The following is a 20,591-nucleotide window of genomic DNA, read 5'->3' on the forward strand; positions in this document are numbered from 1 at the left end:
CTCGCGCCTATAAAAGGAGGCATCGCCTCGACGATCCCTTCACACCACCACACTCCCCTCTCCTTCCTCGACTTCCTCACCACCTCGCCATGCTCGATTAGCTACCAGACGCTCCCAATTGCTAGATCGCCGCCGCCCACAGTAGCCGACGATCGCCGGAGAAGGAAGCCGCCCCTGGAGCTGCCGCCGGTACCAGGAGCTTCGCCGTCGTCCACAACGTCCCCAAGCACACTGCCCAACCCTAGCTGGAGCCACGGTGAGCCTCCGACCCCCTACCTGAGCCGCCGGCGAGCCCCTCTCTCGCCGTCGACGACGACGAGCGTGAGCCGTTAGATCACGTTCTAATCCAACGATCCCCTTTAGTCCATACCGCTTCGGGCGTTAAGCGTCGCTGACGGGTGGAGCCCCTTGTCAGGCAGCCCACGCGTGCGTGGACGCGTGGTGGGCTGGCCTTGGGCCGTTTTAATCGTTTAGGCCCAGTTAGTTTTCCCGCCGGCATTTTTAATTCAAATCTCGTTTAATAAATTTAATTCAAATTCAATACTGGACCCAACTTTGAAAATTCATAGAATCTGTTTGGCTTGCCCAAATTTGACAAACTTTATATGGTTAGAAAGCTAGTAAAAAGATCTACAATATGCCACTGGTCTCACCTTGAGATCTGTTGTGGAAATAAAATGATAAAAAGAAGAAGGCAGGGACTTTTTCATATTCAAATAATTATTAAAAATAAACCAGAATAGATATTGAAGTAATTCCAACTCCAATAGCTCACATTTGACTTACACTAATTGTTTCTGCAAGAAAATGGGGTGGTCACTTTGCATGATCATGCCCTAGTTTAATTAAGGGACAATATGGCTAGTTTAGTTAAGTGATATTGTCCAAAATTATTATGTAAATCATATGAAATATTTTACTTCATTTAAATCTTGTCTCAAGAGAATTCATGTGATGTTTGAACCCCTGGTCAAACACTCTTATATGAATACTTGGAGATTTAAATTATTTGTAGAATTATTAAATGGTATGAGGTGATCTACCTCATTTAAATCATTTTCTCAAATGATGATAATGAATGTTTGACTTAGGTCAATATGAATTCATGTATGATTATTTGAGAAGTTAAATATTAAGAAGATTTCAATGAGAGGAAATTATTTCTCTCAAGAACTAAATAGAAATTATTAATTACATATGTAATGAGAGGAAATTACTTTTCTTTACTAAAGAAAACCAATGCACCTAATTATTTTATGTGTGTGCTTAGCATAGTTTGGGTGAAGTAATGATGTGCTTAGTCTAGCTCTTGAGCTTGTTAAGTGATTATACCTCGTATTCAAATTTAGACGCTAGCACCGGAGATTACCAAGAGGAAGAAGGATTCTACCCAGAAGAAGAAGGAGAAAACCTAGAGAACTACCAAGGCAAGCTAATACTCTTGCAAAGTGCAAAGCCCTCTTTGGGCAAGGCACCATGATTCTTACCTTTCTTAACACAAGCCTATCCTAAGTTTATACCATACAAGTTTTACTTGTTGTTTTCAAAGAGTAAATTCAACTTGGTCTAAATAGAGAAGATTACTAGAGTAGCAAAGTTAGTAGCAAGGATAGCAAAGCAATGTAGCACCCCTCATGTTTAGTGCTAGTGCTAAAATACTAAAACTTGACTACTCTAGATGGGAACATATGACCTGTTGAATTTGAAACCTTGGAATGATGAAGCATTTCATTGAATGATTTGAGGTTGAAGGTGAACAAGAGAAGATAGTGATTTTTGATGAAAACCTCCTGATATTGGTTTGAATGTGATACCTTTCCAATTTTTGAGTACCCCCACAATACCTGATTATGGGTAGGGCTTAACTGGAAGTTTATAGATTTTAGTATGGGTTCCCTCTGAACACACATCATAGGGGTTATGCCGAGGCTGCCTCCGTTGTGAGAAATGATGTGAATTGAGGTGAAATTGTACGGCCAAGCCCTGTGCAGTTCCCAGGTTAACAGTTGGTTTTCACTGGGAGGCCAAGCTCATGGGGAGAGGTGCTCATACTAGGATGTGTAAGTGAAAGGTTATGGTTGATGATCCGCGTACTGTGTTACGATGATTCGGAGTTATTCCGACGGATGAAATCAAATGTTGTGGCACAAGTGTGCAACCTCTGCAGAGTGTAAATCTATTCGAATAGTCATGTCCACGGTTACAGACGGTTGGAAAGGCCATACAGTTTCCGGTGTCAGATTTTTGAAAAACCTTAGTGAATGTGAATGGTGACTTGGTGACTTGTTGGATTTATCACCAATGTGGTGGGAATGACACTAATGTTCCCACTTGAGTTAGTTAGCACATGATCAAATACTTGTGAACTAAAATATGGCTTATGCAAATTAAACTAGAGCTTAGCATCTTTACTCAAAGAGTTGGCATTTACATTAGTATTAGTTTGCAAGTACTTAAAGTACTTACGGCTTTGTCCCTGGCTATTCAAATGGCCTGAGTACGATGATGAACAGAACTATCCCGAAGATGACCAGCAGGACGCCTACGACAACTAGGGGTTTCTGACGTCAAATGTTGGCCTGTGGACTAGAGAGTCCATTGTTCGTTACGCTTCCGCTATGTATGAACTTGTGTATGTATGTTGATCGATAGATCGACTATTTGTGTAAGATGAATCATGTGATTCAATGTTGTAAGACATTATGGCTTGTAATAAGTAATGACTGTGATATTCGACTATTATGCCTCGCAACAACATTATCCTGGGATTGCGATGAATGACATAATAGGCATCCGGACTTAAAATTCCGGGTGTTGCCACCAATGGAGGAGGAGGAGGCCGAGGCGGAGGAGACCGAGGTGGAGGACGACGACGACGAGTTCGAGTGGTCCGATGACGACGGGCCGCACCCGGATGAGACGGCCGATCAGCAACGCGCGCTCGTCGAGTCCTTCGAGTCGGAGAAGAAGCTCCAGGACGACGCCCGTGCCCGCGAAGAGGCGCAGATTCGTCGCGCCGTCGAGCTCTCCATCCAGGCGGCCCAGCAGGGGAGGGCGGAGGAGGACGCGCGGCGGGAGCAGCACCGTCTGGCCACCGCCGAACGCAGGGAGAGGAGGCGCGCGCAGGAGGAGCTGCGGCGTAGGGGAGGCGACGACGGGGCGGGGCCGTCGAACGCACCGCCGGGCGGTCAGTAGTCTAGGTTTAGATGAAATCTAGCGTTTTCATTCAAACTTTGTAATATATAATCAAAATTGAATGAAAACCTTTATTTTCGTGCACCAATATTCATTTGGGGGCGGCGTTTGGGGAGCGGGCGGGAGCGACGTCCCCAAAGGCGGCTGGCTCAACAAAACACGTCCCCAACGGCTCAATTCGGTCGCGCGGTTTGGGGAAGACGCAGTGACGGAGATGCTCTTAGAACCATCAGCTCGAGACAGTTACGCAGTGCTGTTAATGGGCCTGACCGTTTGATCGTGTGACCTCATGAAGTTCGTTTGACGGTCCTGCACTTGCTGTTGCTGGTGAGTGAGCTTGCCGACATTATTTCCGCTGTGGGACAATCCATGTGCAGATCAGGAAAGGCAAAAATGGACCTGCTTCCAGGTTGCGTAGCCTGAAACGAGCTCTTACCGGCAGCGGTCGTGGCCTGTTTGCTTGCGGCGGGCTGTAGACTGTAGACACTTCTATATTCCAGTGACCCAGACCTGAATGTGATTTCCGTTCTCAAAACTTTCAGATGATAATGTTGTCGGTTTTGTTGATATTATCCCACACTTGCGCCCCACACCTGTTTGATTTAGGGTATTTGTTGAAGCTTCGGTATTTGTTTCAAATTTGAAATAAACATGGTATGAGTAAGTCTAGTTCAAACACGCACATGGTCTTCATCAAAATGACCAGCACAACCTGAAGACCTGAACTAGCTCTTCTTGAGCATCAGACAAATCCAAATGAATCTGTCTAGGAGTGCAAACTATTGAACCAGAAAACCGGAGTCCACAAGGCAGCCTCTGGTTAGGACTTACCAAAGCCCATGAATAACCATGTGTCTACACTACTACTTATGTGCCTCATTTCCATCCCCTAAAAAAAAAAAAGTGTCTCATTTCCATTTCTTCCGATCCCACAGTTTCTAACGATACAACTGTATCAGGCCCAGTTTGCTGTTGCCGAACTGGGCTGCGCTATGGTCGTTCTGCGATCTGCTAGAAATTAGACAAAAATTAGGCGAAATGGAGTCAAACAAATAGTGTACTAAATTATGCAAACTTGGGTAGAGTGATCTGCATTATTCTAATCCACCGCAATACATAATCATCCACTTAAGATTTAGGATATCTATGCAAAGGTGAGTCAATCGTTGAGAGTAGATGATAAAATACCTCATAAAGTACTTTGTCCGCTAAGCGTACTGTACACTAAGGGTGAGGATGCCTTGCGGTCTGGTTGGTTTTTTTCGATGCGCAAGTTGACATAGGTGTGTGGGAGACTTCGTGCGTGATCGTTGTTAGGTAAAATCGGCCAGTCGGAGTTTTGACTCCTGGTGAAGATGACGATGATATCGGAGGACAGCCTCGATGATGGTCCTTGTTTCAGTGATGTGTGCAGTTTTTGTAGATGGCCAAGTGGACCGTGCATATTGGCTTTTGTGACGTCTATAGCCCAACTTTTAGCTAATTAATCAGACAACTATCATATTCTTAACTAATGAAATAATGCAACTGATCTCTAATACACTGGCCGGTTTGTATCTCCCAACCCCCAACCCTAGCCCAGCGCACCCCGTCTCCCAACCCTCCCGCCGCCGCCGCCGGCAGCGCCACCGGGGCGTGGCGGCGGCGGGGGCTTTCCCTCGTGACGCGTCGGGAACGGCGGCCATGGAGCCTCTCACGCGCGGCGGCGGCCCTTCCGTCTCCCGGGGCGGCGACGGTCGGCTGAGGATGGAGGGGCGCGACGGTCCTCCGGGGACGATCTTTGCGGGCTGCGGCCTCCGCCCTAGCGGCGGCCGTCCCCGCTTTGGCGGCGGCGGCCTCCCCGGGCGATCCGGTGCGGGCAGCGGCCTCCCTGCCTCCCATCGGCGGCATGCCGACGGTGGTGGCTGGTGGTGGCGGGCATCGCCTTTCCCTCCGCCTCTCGCCGGTGAGGGCGATGATCTTGGGCTTCTCCCGCGGTACGAGGACGCCCAGGGCAGCAGCCTTGGGTTCGACGGTGGAGGTGACCCTCTTCTTCGCCGGAGAGGATCGGTCTGCGGTTGGTGGTGGTGGATCTATTGATCTCTCACCGCGTTCCGGCGGCGAGATGGAGGTGCTTGGAAGCCGGCGATGGTGTCGCCGGTGGAGGGTTGGAGTGGCCAGCCCAGGGTGGTCGCCGACGTGGGGGTCCGACCTGAATAAAGGCGGCGGTCCTAGGGCCTCTCTTGCGTGAAGAGGAGGACCTACCGGAGGCCTGGACTCGTGATCTGGCCGGAGTGTTGAGTTCCGGAAGGCTCCGCCGACGAATGTAACAGTGCTTTTGCCTGGAGTTTGCTGGATCGGTGGTATTCGGTCGTGCGCACCCATGCTTTTATTTCGACCGATTGGTTCTGGAGGGAGCGACGCGAAGCTCTTTTTCTGTGTTGACATCAAGTGACTATGGATCCATGATGAAAGTCGGAAGAAGAGAATTTCATGAAGGCCGGAGGGGAGGACTAGCTAAGGGAGGTTCAAGTCTCCGCGCTGTTGAGGGACTTTCTTGGTGTACCGGGCTTCACAGCAGCGGTATGAAAGTGGGGGCAACAACACAGGTGAAGTTCAGAGTCCTACCTTTCAGGGTGAAAACCCAAGGTCTGGCCTTAATTGGTTGTGCCTGGCAATGACCTTGTTGGAGGCATTGTTTTGAGAGCGGGGACTATCTTCAGGGTGAAAACCTAAGATCTTTGATCGGACGAGGACGGTGTTAGAGCATTGTTCCTTTCTTGGAGGCGTCGTTTTTGGAGTGTCTGTATTTCAGGTGTTGTCTTGGCAGTGGATGTATTGCTGTTGTTAGGCCCGAGATACTATAGCGGGACTTTCGTTTTTTTAGTTTTCTTTTCCTTTTTTTGGCTGTGTACATCCGTAGTGCCATTAGGGTGGTGCGTTGTTGCAGAGGCTGGGTGTAATTGATATCTTTTGATATTAATATATTCCCTTTATCGAAAAAAATGAAATAATGCAAAAAGTTGTCTCCGTTTTCAGAATAAAAACTCTACAATAATTTCTCGGTTAAATTTATTGTACATGAGTGCCCACGTTAAATACATCGAAGGTCAAAGCTAATGTGGACACACGACTAGTCTTGAGTTCTTAAATATTCAAGAATGATCGTTTTATTCTCTTTCCTAATCTTCCTTATTGATAAGATGTTTTCCTAAGTTGCATAGCAAAGTCGATGCCACGCGTGCCTACAAGTACGTTTGCTTGAGAGAAAAACCTAGGAGTGGAGTAAGGCTAGGTAGGGAAGCAGCCCTACTTTGAATTTTGGCAAAATATTTTATATGGGTGTTTTTTAAAATAATTTGCATGGCATAAAAATGGACTTTGTTTTTTTAGATAAAGGAGCATTGCTCCAGCCTCTGCATCAATAGATGCACACGGCTTGCTTTATTAAACCATAGTATCAGGTCTCCAAGAATTCGAAGTCACTTATTACAATCATGGATCGGCTAAAGTGGATACATGAATCAGCCAAACAAAAATACGTCTCCTAGAAAAGCTATGCATTTGCTATTCTATGAAGATGCCGCCACCCAGTAGCCTGGAAAAAGAAGTCCTGAGCAACCACTAGCATCCGGTTGCATCCAGTAACCATATCCTCCCGCTGCTCCAAAGGGAGAAGGAAAACCCATTGTTGAATTGAACGAGCAGCTCGCCGGATAACCTGCAAAAAATTACTTCCAGTTTGCTTGTTAAAAATAATGTCATTTCTAGTTCTCCAGATTGCCCAACATAGAGCCGATATTCCAATTCGAATTTTCTGTTTATCATCCTTTCGTACTCCATTAAGCCATCTACCAAACATATTAGTAATATTAGCCGGTGGAGGAATATTATAAGTTAAGTACATCATGCGCCAAACAATCTTTGCAAAAGGACAATCAATGAACAAATGGTTGACCGTTTCACGTGAAGCACAAAAACAACAGGTTTGACATCCCTTCCAATTTCTTTTAGTTAAATTGTCCTTAGTTAAGAGCACCTTATTACTCAAGAACCACATAAAATTTTTAATTTTCAATGGGATTTTTAATTTCCATAAGTATTTCCGAAGATAAACAGTATGTCCATTCATGAGATCAAGATACATACTCTTAACAGAAAAACTACCCGAGTCGGTAAGTCTGCATACAAACTTATCCGATTCAGTTGTTAAATCCACAGTGATTAGGCGCTGACATAAATTAATCCATTGTAACCATTTATTATCATTCAAGCCTCTTCTAAAAGAGATATTAATAGGTTGAGTAGCAAACACTGTTGATACTAACACATTCTTATGTTGAATAATATTATACAAAGCTGGATACTGATGGGATAACGGTGAATCTCCCATCCAAACATCTTCCCAGAATCAAACAGTAGTCCCATCACCCACTTTAAAATACCCTCTTTTGAAGAATTCGTCCTTAACATTCATAAGACCTTTCCAAAAAGGAGAATCGTTCGGTTTAGCTTCTGCTTGTGCTAGAGTTTTGTTATTCAAATATTTGTTACAAAGCATTTGTTGCCACATACCCTCCTCCGATAGAAGTTTAAACAACTATTTGCTAAGTAGGCATTTGTTTTTCAATTCTAAAACCTCAATCCCCAACCCCCCTTGATCCTTAGGCCTACACACAATATTCCACTTGGATAATCTATATTTCTTTTTTTGCTCATCAGATTGCCAAAAGAACTTTGACCTATAATAATCCAACCTCTTTCTCACTCCAATTGGGATTTCCAAAAAAGACAACATAAACATCGGAAGGCTCGTGAGAACCGAGTTAATCAACGTGAGTCTATCTCCATACGACAACATTTTACTCCGCCAACATCCTAATTTAGAGGCAAACCGATTCTCAATCGGGTTCCACTCCGCATTTCGAAGTGTCCTAAAATTAATAGGAATACCCAAATATTTTAATGGTAAGGATCCAGACTCGCACCCAAAAATATTTCTATATTGGTCCTCCATATCCTTTGCCTTACCAAAGCAAAAAAATTCACTCTTGTGGAAATTAATTTTCAAACCCGATAATTGTTCAAACATACATAGAATGAGTTTCATATTCACAGCCTTAGCTATATCATGTTCCAAAAATAATATTGTGTCATCTGCATATTGTAATATGGATAGTCCCCCGTCAATCAAATCAGTTAGCAAACTCCCAACTTTACCCTCTTCTTTAGCGCGAGCTATAAGAATCGCTAACTTATCCGCGACTATATTAAAAAGAATCGGAGATAGAGGATCTCCCTGCCAAAGTCCTTTCCTCGTTTGAAAATTATGACCAGTAACATCGTTAACCCTGATTCCGACACTTCCACCTTGCACAAATTGCTTTATTCTATCACACCATACAGGGTCAAAACCCTTCATACGGAGCACTTGTTGCAGAAATGGCCACTTAACCTTATCATATGCTTTTTCGAAATCAATCTTAAAAATTACCCCATCCAGCTTTTTCCTATGCATTTCGTGTAGCGTCTCATGAAGAACTACCACCCCTTCTGAAATGGACTTTGTATGAGAAAATTACGCTTAATTTAGTGAACACGGCACAAAACTGATTTCAAACCGGAAATAAGAACTAGGTGTAGTCTGGTCGGAAACAAATACTTTCTCTTTGCAATATCTTATTCTTAATCTCATAAAACCCGACCCAAAACATGTCCTAAATGGGTTATTTAAGGAGGGCTTGAGTTTTTTTCCAGCTTAGTGGGTGTGGCTGATACCAACTCTAGATATGCGAATATGTGATAGATTATTGTTTATAGGTCTACTTTGGCATTGTACAGTTACTGATCTAAAATCAGTCCATGTCTTTGGTTAAGAATGTGGTACTGCTTAACTAGATAAATGATGGTTGAGAGCCCATGTTGACAGGTGTCAATTTGCATAGAAAATGACATTGCAATCCAAAGTATGGATTAGATACACCTTGCGGAGATGAAAATAAGATTGCTCGTCTTGCGGAGATTTATCATGGATCTCGTTATGATCATGAGGATTTACCAAAGAATCGAAGACTTGAGATTTCCTTGATATTTGGAAGAATATATTAGTCTTTGCGTCATCTTTTTGAATTCGTCCTATACCTAAAATTATTTTCATCCTTGGCACTGGATACATCTATAGCTTACTTTAGTTAATGAGTGCACATCTGTATCGCCCAGCTTATGATCCCTAAGGCCTCGTTCGGTTACGAGTGGGTCAAATCCCACGTGGATCTAACCCGGGGAGTAATCGGGTGAACCCCAACCACCACCCTAATCCCCCACTAACCACGTTCCTCATATCCTGCTTCACATTCTGGTTCGGTTAATCCCCGCTCGCCCACACAGCAACAGAGAAACAACAGCAGGCCAGCGCGAACGCCCACACAGCAGCAGAGAACGCGCGGCACCGGTCGACATGGGCGGCGGGGGCAGGAAGACTACGCCCCTGGCCACGGCGAGCTTCTTCCGGAGCGGGTACCGGCAGTGGCGGAGCTTGGAAGAAAGTCTTGGGCGGGCCAGGTTAAAGGAAAATACAAAAATTATTGCTGGTGCTCAAGGATTTATCTTCAACTTATCCATCTCCTTTCCTTTTGAAGAAAAAAAAATTCTTTGAGTGGCCTTTAGCTGTTACTTTGCAAAACTGAAAACAATTTTGGTTAACAATCCTCCGTCTATCAAATTGGTAAGCCAAAGTTTAGGTAAATAAAGAATCAAGTATATCGGCAGGAAAATCGGAGAAGTCGGAGCATCGCTCGCGGGCTGCTCTCCGGCCGGTGTGCCGCGCGGTGTGGCCGTGTACATGTAGAGTGCAGCTGCGGCGGTCCCCTTGCTGCTGGCGGCGGCAGCTCTCCCTGCTTCCTCATGTGCCCTCCATCGATTCCCCTCAATTCCCTCAATTTCTTATCGCTAAATCTCTAGATCCCCTGATTCCCCTGGCCGTGCTTCCTCTTCCTCTGCGCAGAACGAGGCTGGGAGAGTTAAGCGAAGGAGTCGAGCAAGCCTGCTGATGGGCTGGGCCTTAGACGCATACGAATCATAATTTATTTTGTCAAAAACATGGGCGGGCCATGGCCCGGTTTGACCCCAACGAAGCTCCGCCAGTGGGTACCGGGGCGTGGCGCCCCTGGCGGCGGCCCCGCCGAAATAGAAGCGCGGCATGGCGCCCTCCACTGGGGACAGCTGGGCGGGGGTGAGCGGGGCGGGGGCGAGAAGGGCGGGAGGGCCAGCGCGGCGGAGCGGTGGGAGCGGCGACGATCTTAGAGTCACGGAGCCGCGCGAGCGCGCCGGGGCGGAGGAAGCGGTGGTGGTGAGATCCACCGTCGGCGTCGAGGAAGGAGGTTGAAAAGGGGAGGGAGTGAGGCGCAGGTCTTTGATGTGCTAGATTTGTTGCGCCGCCGCCGTCGATGCCAAATCCGCCGCCGAGCTCTGTCGCCGCCGCCGCCAAATCGCGCGAGAGAGAAAGGTCGGGCGAGAGAGGAGGCGACTCGGGGATCTGTTCCACGGGGTAAGAAACGAGTTTATTTTCCCTGCGAAAATGGAGCGTATCGGGGGAATTAGGCTGGGGTGGAATTCCGTTCGGAGTTAACCGAACGTGTCATAAGAGAAGGCCGGGATTAAACACCCGCGGGTGTGATACCGGCTGACCCACGGGGATTTCGGCCCAATACCGGCCGGGACGGGATGAAACGAACAAGGCCTAAGGGTTTTCCCGTCGGTTGGCCGGGAGGTTCCTCATTCACTCGGACTATTTGCAGAGCAATCGTGCCAGTACAACTCTAGTTAATCCTGTCGTGAGTGTGATCCCATTGCTGGTCCTGATTTGGTACTCCATCCAGCACACATTTCCTTAACTGAAAATCCACCTCATTAAGCACATTTAGACGCCTGTCTGTACCAAGCTTAATTTGGGGCTGCAAACCTGTCCCAACGTCCTCTGCAGCGGTGAAAGAGATTGAGCCCCCCGTGCTGGCCAAAAGCTGGACGCATAGACCACACATGTCTCCACGACGAAAACCCCAATCTCGCTTTACGTCTCTCACTCCCTGTTGGTTTCGCAGTTCCCACTGCTAAATCTGACTAATCACCGCCCCACACTGCCCCCACTTGACCTGACTCTTCGTTTCCATGCACAATCCATATCCACAGGCCACAGCAATCAGGGGCACCCTTGCTTTGGAGTTTTCCTCTCGTCCAGCGTCCCTCTCGCGCAGTCCATTGTGCAGTCCGGCCCTCCCTTTCTCATCTCGCCGGCGTCGGCGTTGGTACCAGTTGAACACAGGAGAGGTCCTCGCATGTGGCACGCTAGATGATTCTTCAGTGATTTATACATACATCGAAGTTCTTAGAATCATGATTCTGGATCAGATTAGAGTCTCTATGGTCGGACTGCAAAATGTAGGATCGTAACTTTCAAAATCATAAAATCATAGATTTTATTTAGTAGAATTATAGAACCATTCACTCAATATGGATAGTTTTTTTTTCAATAATGGGTGCTTTATTACTCAAATAATATTACATCCGGCCTTTACGTAACTAAGATGCACACAGCCGAAAAGATCCGGTTATTACTTATTACACACCGAACGAAATTAAAAAGTCTAGACAGCAGCGAAGCAAATGACTAAAAGCACAACTATGTGGTAGGTGGACCAACCTAGATCACGGTTGTCACCCATGTTAGAAAAAATAATATCCCTCACCGTATACGTGCAGACACCTCCGTAAAGAGGTCTCGATGAACCACACGTTGTACATGTGACCACAAATGCAACATAACTGTGCAATGGTAATAACCTGCAAATATACCTGGGCATGGGAAGCCTAGCCCAACCCGGCTGGCCCAAAAATACCGGGCCAAGCCCAACCCGGCCATGTCTCTGGGCTGGGCCTAGGCCTGTTTTTTGGCCTGATGGTCGGGCCGGGCCAGGGCCTTGATTTTCAACGATTTAGTGAAGAAGCCCACCACGAGGCCCGACAGGCTTTCTCTCTAACGGGCCGGGTCTGGGCTTGATTTTTTGGCCTAATGGTCGGGCCGAGCCGGGCCAGGGTCTGCATTTGTTGTGTCGGGCTTTGGTTGGCCCGGCCCGAGAAAAGCCTAGCTATACCTGCAAAAAAGAAGACCATTTATTAATAAACTTGTCATTTCTACATAACCATAGCAACCAAATAACAACAATCCCTCCCACCCTAATAAGTAATTTAAACATAGGATCAACACCATTAAGCCAGTTGCCGAAAATATTTGCAACACACTACGTGACAAGTATAAGGTAGAGCCTATTTGGATGTCTGACCATATAGGACGAGCAAATGAACAACGGAAGAAAGATGTTTAATAGTCTTGTCATGATGACAGAAGACACACTTTTTTTTGCTTCACGGCCAGTTGCGTCTTGTAAGGTTATCTTTGGTAAGAATCACCTCACCCCCCTCGACGAAGATAATACACAAATACATTAGTTCTCTGCGGGATCTTCATCTTCAAAAAATTTAAATTATTATCGACATGGATATCAGGCTGTACTAAAGCATTGTACATATAGGCCAATGAGAAAACACCGGTCCTAGTAAGGTTCCAATGAAACACATCCGACCCTTGTGTCAACCGGACAGAATCCCTACGGTCGTGAAAAGTCATTCCATGATGCTTGTCTAGGCCCAAAGAGACTTTGTCGGAACGACACATTCGGTGGGTAAGTTTCCAACACCTTAGCAAAACTATCGCTCTTGTGCCGCACTATATTGTACAAAGCCGAATATTATTCCCGGAGTGTGGCAATACCTAGCCATTTGTACTCCTAGAACCTAATCTCCGATCCATCCTTGATGGAAAGAAGAACCATATGGGAAGAAGAATTTCGTCGTCGCCATAAGTGACATGGGTATACCATATTGAGTACTCGATATTGCAATCCCTGGTACGGATCCTAGATGGATTTCATAAGTCCCATGAAGCCCAAGAAGAGTTGAAGCCTAGAAACTAGATAAAAATAGGCAAGTGTTAGCCATATCGGGTAAACCGACATAGAGTACGTAACCGACCCGGGATTGGGCTCTGAGACCTAGACCACTATGTAAGGGCTAGGAGGAGCCATCGGGAGGGGGTCCATAATATTTGTAATACCACGCATAATTACAAACCCTAGTTTCAATACAATCTTGACAACTTTATCCATAAATCGATTTACGTCAGATGCCTCGTTTGTCTCAGAAGTCCACGAAACCACCAATGCTCTCCTTTCCCTAAAACCCAAGTCCATACTTATGGGCATTGTCGAGGTTACCCCTCTTCAATAAGTCCTGCCCAATATGGGAGTTCACGGGTTTCCAAGAAACCTGAGATAGCGCATTTGAGCCGATGTACTTTCTCATATGGAGGGTTTGCCAAATTCTTTCCTCAGTAAGTATCTTGAACAACAACTTACTAAGTAGGGTCATATTTTTGATCTCGATGTCTTGAATACCAAGAACACCTTGATCTTTGGGTCGGCAAACAACACTCCATTTTGCAAGTCGATATTTCCGCTTCTCGCTATCCCCTTGCTAAAGAATCTTGACCGGAAATAATCCAATCATTTTAAGACTCCTCTTGGAAATTGGAAGAAATAAATCATGTACAACGCCATGTTACTCAGTATTTAATTTATGAGAACTAATCTTTCTCCCAGGGATAGTAATTTCCCTTCCATCTATCTAATCTAATTTGTAGTCATTCCTTGACCATCTTCCATTCGGCTGCGGTAAGTCTCTGATAATGAATCGGAAAACCCAAATATCTAATAGGAAACTGGCCTTGCCCACAGGCAAATAATTCAGCATACATGCTAACCTGATCCCTAGCCTCGACGAAACAAAATAGCTCACTATTATGGAAATTTATCATTAGACCCGACAATTGCTCGAACGTTGAAAGAATTAGCTTCAGGTTTCTTGATTTTTCATAATGATATTCTATAAAAAGAATTACATCGTCAACATACTGAAGAATATATAGCCCACCATCAACCAGATGAGCAATCACACATTCCATTTGGCCATAGAGTTTTTCGCGTTCAATCATGACAACTAGCATATCAGCCACTATGTTAAATAGCATTGGCGATAATGGATCACCCTGTCTAAGACCCTTCTTGGTTTGAAAGTACTTTCCCACATCATCATTTACTTTAATAGCAACACTTTCTTTGGAGAAGAAACTATAGATTAAAGCACGTCACTCATCAGAGAAATCTTTCATTCTAAGAGTTTTTGGAGGAAAGATCACTTAACCTTATCATATAATTTTTCAAAGTCAATCTTAAGAATTAACCCATTCAAAAATTTCTGAAGTAATTAAGGAACCGTTTCATGCAAGATAACCACCCCATTCAAGATGTTACGCCCTTGCATAAAAGCAGTCTTTGAAGGACGAACCACATGATTAACCACCGAGTTCAGCCTGATGGTAGTAACCTTAGTGAAAATTTTAAAGCTAACATTAAGAAGGCAGCTATGTCGATATTGTTCTATCCTTTATGCATCATTAACCATAGGCAATAAAACTATCTCACCAAATTCAGGCGGAACAACTCTAGTTGTCCACTATGAAGAGAACCGAACAGAGCTAGAAGATCCAGCTTGATAGTATCCTAGAAAGTCTGATAAAACTCTGTCGGGAAGCCATGGAGAACAGGTGCTTTATTGTGTTCCATTTAGAAAACTGTTTTTTTTTACTTTGTCCTTGGTATAGGATGCCTCCTCATCAGAAACCTGAGAGATATCCTATGTTCTAGACTCATCTATAGAGAAGTTGCTTTCGCCAAGTGCGCCAAGCAAGGATTTATAATAATTAATAATATACGACTTTAACTGTTGGTGGCCTTTGATCGTACCCTCTTCTTGTACAAGATAAAGAATATGTTTCTTCCCATCCATGCCATTGTCAATACTATGGAAGTATCTTGTATTTGAATCTTCTTTAAGAATAAATTGAGCTTTAGATCGTTGGTACCATTTAAGCTCCTCCTCAAGCAGAAGTTTTGTTGTATCCACATTTGATTGGATTTTAAGCAGAATCTCATGTGCGGTCAGCGGGCGGACTTCTGTGCAAGCTTCGAGGTCATCGATAGATGAAAGTCGTTGATTTTATTTTCTAAATAAACCTTTTGTATGGCGAGCCAACCCAGAAAGCTATTTGCGTACCGAATGCATCTTCTTATTCCACCTCACTATTGGAGACTCATCAAGAACATGTCTTTCCCAAAAATTCTTGACCATATCTTGAAAGCTCTCCCGCTATAACCAGCCAAGTAACCAACGAGTAGACGGTGAATCAATTTTGATATTAAAGCCATAGAATCACATGGTCGAATAATGATTATGTCAACTATACATACAACATAGTTCTTTAATATGTTTCCACTTTTGTTGAATTTTTTTTAGATAAGGGGTTTCCCCCTATTTCCAATCAAAAACCAGATTTTCACTACAAAAGGGAAACAAAGAAAAATAGGAAAGCTTCCACAAGGCCAAAAGAAAAGATCCATTAGTTCAGCCATACCGACTTAGGCACAACAGATAAGCAAAACATCTGAACATATTTACCATTTTTAACATGAACATGGGTAAAACCTACAGAAGACTAAAACCTAAACCAAGACCACTCGTGCAACCAACGGAACATATGTTTTCCTTCTTCATTTGAAGCCACTTTGTTAGATCCTATCTAGTCAGTCTTTGAATTGTCGGCCTCCATCCCTTCGACGCATGGAATGCCTCACTTGACAACCATACGAACAACTTGGCTCCTTAAATGAGTGCATTGCGATTCTGGTATGCCGCAGAGTTGTGTCAAAGCAAGTTCAATAGTTATATGAGTTATATGAGTTCAACGGTTATATGAGTTCAATAGAAATAGATCCACGAATGCATCAAAATTAATTTGTCACCGAAGATGTAGAAGGGTGTGAACAATATGAGTATGGTGTTCTTCTTGCTCCACCTTATATGTACTAGTGTTAATTAGCTTGTTTCTGAGTGAATTCAATTAAAAAAAATTATGATATGGACGGGCAATTCATCCTACCCCACCTTCCCAATTTTTTTTTGCTTATATCATGTATGATTTGGGTTTGGGTTACGAAAAGTATGGTACTTGGCCCCTCGAGCTTCCCAATTTCACACACGCCACAGACAAGCAACAACTCACTTTGTCAGACACTCTAGTCTAGCTTCGGAACTGTTCTAGCCCTTGCAATGTGGCTTCTACTAAACAATTGCTTTGTCTCTCTTCTATAGTCTAAAAATAAGTATGCATAGTTGACCGAAAATGGGTGATGTCTATTTCGAATCAATCCCTTGTGGATCTACAAAGCCTCGTCGAGGACAGAAGCACAATTTGTCGTAGGGTCAAAGAGAATAATCAACATTTGTTTGCCCACGATGGTAATGAAAAGGGAGTTACAACACTCATCCTACATTATCCAGGAACTAAACTCACTCGTATGCCTCATCTTCCCCGAGTACATGCTATATGCAAACCGTGGGAATCGCTTGGCCTGTTAGCACATCCATTTTTGGTGGAATAGAAAGAACCGTACATGGTATCTTGATAATGTTTTATTTCAAGGGTAATCACATCGATAAGGCTCTTTGTTGTCGTGATAATGTTTGGTTACATGGTTTTTCGTTCTCCTCCTCATCTCGGTTACTTTCCTTATATGTTTATTACATGGTGTCATTTTTAGAGAATGAAACCGTTTTATGTGAAATTCTGGTGTTGTATCTAGTAAAACACATCATTTGATAGCACACATATTCGAGAGGTAAGGGTTGATTTAAAAAAAAGATACTATATGAAATTTCCGATTTGTACGCATCATCAACGAGCCTTTTCAACAAATTTGACGCATCATCTGCTAGGCTTTTCTTTTTCCAACAAACAAAATTGTGCCGACATGTATTTGGGCACCTCAAATCCTCCCATCCGCACATGTAAACCAGCTCCAAAACCCTCCACATGAGCCTATGCGTGCAATTTGCAAACCAGTTGCACCAACCATCCCAAAATCCCATGGCATGGATCCACTACAGATGGACCGAATCAGATCGGTCCATGCTCGGACAAGCCGCCCAAGAACTGATCCAGCCCGTCCATTTCCAGATCCGACGGCCGTGGATGGTGCTCCTGCGCCGGAGAGGCATAGGAGGCACGTGCTGCATGCCGAGCCAAAGCCAGACAGCAGGCAGTGCTGAAAACTGCACCATCTACTACTATTCTATTTACCCTCGCACCGTTGCTGATAAATAAATGCAGGCATGATGAGGCATAAAAAGCAAGCCAAACAACACCAAAAGCCCCCCATCTTTAATTTGCACCCTCCCCAAATCTCCTCCTCCTCATCCTCCATTGCTCCCCTCTCCCATCCTCCTCCATGAGGATCAGGAGGAGGCCGCAGCCCTCCCCCTCCCCCTCACCCTCCTCCTTCCTGCTGCTGCACTCAGATCCGTCCACATCCGCCGCGCCCCAACAAACCCCACGGAATGCGGAGAGGAGCCAGGAACGTCGTGGCCTCGAGGTCGACGGAGGAGGTTCCAAGGAGGAAGAAAGGAGGCATGCCAATGTGGATCTCGGCCACAAATCCGCGGTAGCCAGGCGCCTGGCATTGCCGCAGGTGCGCGTGTTCCTCGAGTTGATTCGTTTCTTGCACCTTCGTTCTTGCACCCATGGTGCAGATGCCTCTAGATCTAGACATCTTGTTAACACCAAGTTATTCTTTTTGTTGGGCTCGATTCTCCAGGACAATGCAGCGGGATGCGTCGACAGTCCGGGTGCAGACCTGGGAGCCGACGATCTTCACAGGAGGTATGGACTGATTAAACAAGTGCAGATGGAGAAGTGAACATCTTCTCTGTAATGAAATGGATTGTTTTTTTCTGTTAGTATCTGCCTCCTGTATCCTACTGTTTCATAGTGCCAGCTTGACCCAGGACTCTAGCAAAGACATGGCCGGATCCAATTTATTATTTTAGTGCACACACACACAAACACTTGCCTGTCAGACAAAATGGCCCTGTAGGCATGTTCTCCCATACATCCGCCCATGATTCCATAGACACATACGTAGGCGCGATCTTGTTGACATGTTGGTCGTGGATTTACTTGGTCTCTTTTGATGATCGAGGTAGCGATCGATCACAGCCTGGTTCTTGTTTTCTTGTGCGATCCATATAGCCTTGGCCTCTAGTGCACATTGCCATCATGCCGTGCCACCTACCTGCCTGTTTATTTTGATCGGTGTTGCTAATTCGAGATTTATTTTGTCCAACAAGAATGTGAGATGATGTACTTCTTAATTGCACTTCCAGGGGTCTGGTGAATGGGCATGGCGGCACGGACTGGAAGTTGGACATGGCATGCACCAGCCGGCTCGGCGAGCAGGCGGCGACCGTCCACGGACCTGTGGCAAACGGCGTGGCGGCGCCCACGTTGGCTGTGAAGGATCAGAAGATCAATGGTAGCGACGGGAGCGGCGGGGCCAAGAAACGGCGCGGCCCAGCGGTGCTGCTGGAGGGGTCACGGTGCAGCCGCGTGAACGGCCGAGGGTGGCGCTGCAGCCAGCCGACGCTCGTCGGCTACTCGCTCTGCGAGCACCACCTCGGCAAGGGCCGGATGCGCGCCGCAACAGCTGCTGCCGCTGCTGGCGGCGGACGGGGCGGCCCGGGCCAGCTCGGCCGTACCGAGCACAGGGCTAGGATACCAGTCTCCATTGGCGCGGTGACCACGGCGGCGGCCAAGTCCGACGAGCCGGGCCTGGGAAGCTATTAGGACGGCGGTGGGCGACGTGAATTCTAGCTGCTGCATTTCTTTTGTGGGCATCAATGTCGGCGGTGGCATGCAGGTGACGGCACACATGGGAGGCGATTTGGGGCTTGTGATCATCTCGTGCATCTGCGCCCAAATTTGACCGGGATTTCCGAGTAGATCGTTGGCACCTGCAATCATCAGCCGAGCCATGCAACATTGCGACTGTGTGATCGCGTCTGTAACAACAGTATCCCATCATGTAGATCTCCTGTGGTTGGTGCAACTTTCGTGTAAAAAGCACATGCATTTTTGTTCAAAAGAAATTATCAAGACGGAAACAACGATTTAAATAACTGCAAATTAACTAGGGAAAGATGTATTGACTTTCCTTTTTTTGATTGAAAAAAGTAATTAGATCTAAAATAAACCTGTACGTTAAGGTGTTCTGTATCTGGCAGCGAACCAATGGCAGGCCGACCACGAGGTGCGGGCGAGAGACAAACTGACGCGCGCACAACTAGCCGCAGCTGATCGTCCGCGTGACCATTAGAGTAAGAATAATAGAAGAGTTAGTAGTAGTTAGCTGTATTTTTTTTCCATGTCATTATAATCTATTTGTAGCAGTCAGTACATACAATAATTAGATACAAGTATGAATTACTTTATATACATATGATCCACCTTGCAATCTCACAAAGTGTCTAAGAGCACGCGTTGCAGCTGGCTATTATCCTGTAGCCTGCTTCTTTTCTCTCTCCTCTTCTCTCTCATCCAACTCAGCAAAACTATACGTATTATTTTAAGTCTTATAGGCTGACTGTACCTTATTGTACTTACTCTTAGCTGGTATCAACGTACTCGTACTACCTACATTCTACATGCTTGTTCTGTTGTCAAGTCGTCATTCGCCGCCGGGTTTCCCTCCCGTTGTGTGCGCGCGTCCCACAAGCCCGGCCCGTTCGTTAGGGCATGCCTAATGGTAGAAACGATGTGTCTTCTCTTACCAGCCCATGTCATTCTGAGAAGACGATAAATATAAGTGGTACAATGCAAGACTTATTGATGCTTGTCTTGAAGTACTATTCATGAAAAGTCTTTGCTTTATGATTCACTTGTTTACTCATGTCATTACCATTATTTTGATCGCTGCATTCATTACATATGTTTACAAATAGTATGATCAAGGTTATGATGGTATGTCACTCCAGAAATTATCTTTGTTATCGTTTTACACTGCGGGACAGCGGAGAACTAAGCTTGGGGATGCTGATACGTCTCCGACGTATCGATAATTTCTTGTGTTCCATGCCACATTATTGATGATATCTACATGTTTTATGCACACTTTATGTCATATTCGTGCATTTTCTGGAACTAACCTATTAACAAGATGCGAAGTGCCGATTCTTTGTTTTCTTTGTTTTTGGTTTCAGAAATCCTAGTAAAGAAATATTCTCGGAATTGGACGAAATCAACGCCCAGGGTCCTATTTTGCCACGAAGCTTCCAGAAGACCGAAGAGGAGACGAAGTGGGGCCACGAGGCGGCCAAACCCTAGGGCGGCGCGACCTGGCCCTTGGCCGCGCCGA

The 20,591-nt window shown here is 45.4% G+C and overlaps 1 protein-coding gene across 1 annotated transcript; it reads left to right on the forward strand.

Annotated features, from left to right (window-relative positions):
- Positions 1-17,494: 17,494 nt before the first annotated feature.
- On the forward strand, positions 17,495-19,363 carry LOC127317786 (uncharacterized). Its single transcript, XM_051348376.2, has 3 exons — positions 17,495-17,870; positions 17,997-18,061; positions 18,565-19,363. Exons 1-3 carry the CDS (start codon positions 17,631-17,633, stop codon positions 19,022-19,024), a joined length of 765 nt encoding a protein of 254 aa, XP_051204336.1. The 5' UTR covers positions 17,495-17,630; the 3' UTR covers positions 19,025-19,363.
- Positions 19,364-20,591: the final 1,228 nt, after the last annotated feature.

This window comes from Lolium perenne, chromosome 7 (genome assembly GCF_019359855.2).
Source record: "Lolium perenne isolate Kyuss_39 chromosome 7, Kyuss_2.0, whole genome shotgun sequence".
NCBI classification, from domain to species: domain Eukaryota; kingdom Viridiplantae; phylum Streptophyta; class Magnoliopsida; order Poales; family Poaceae; genus Lolium; species Lolium perenne.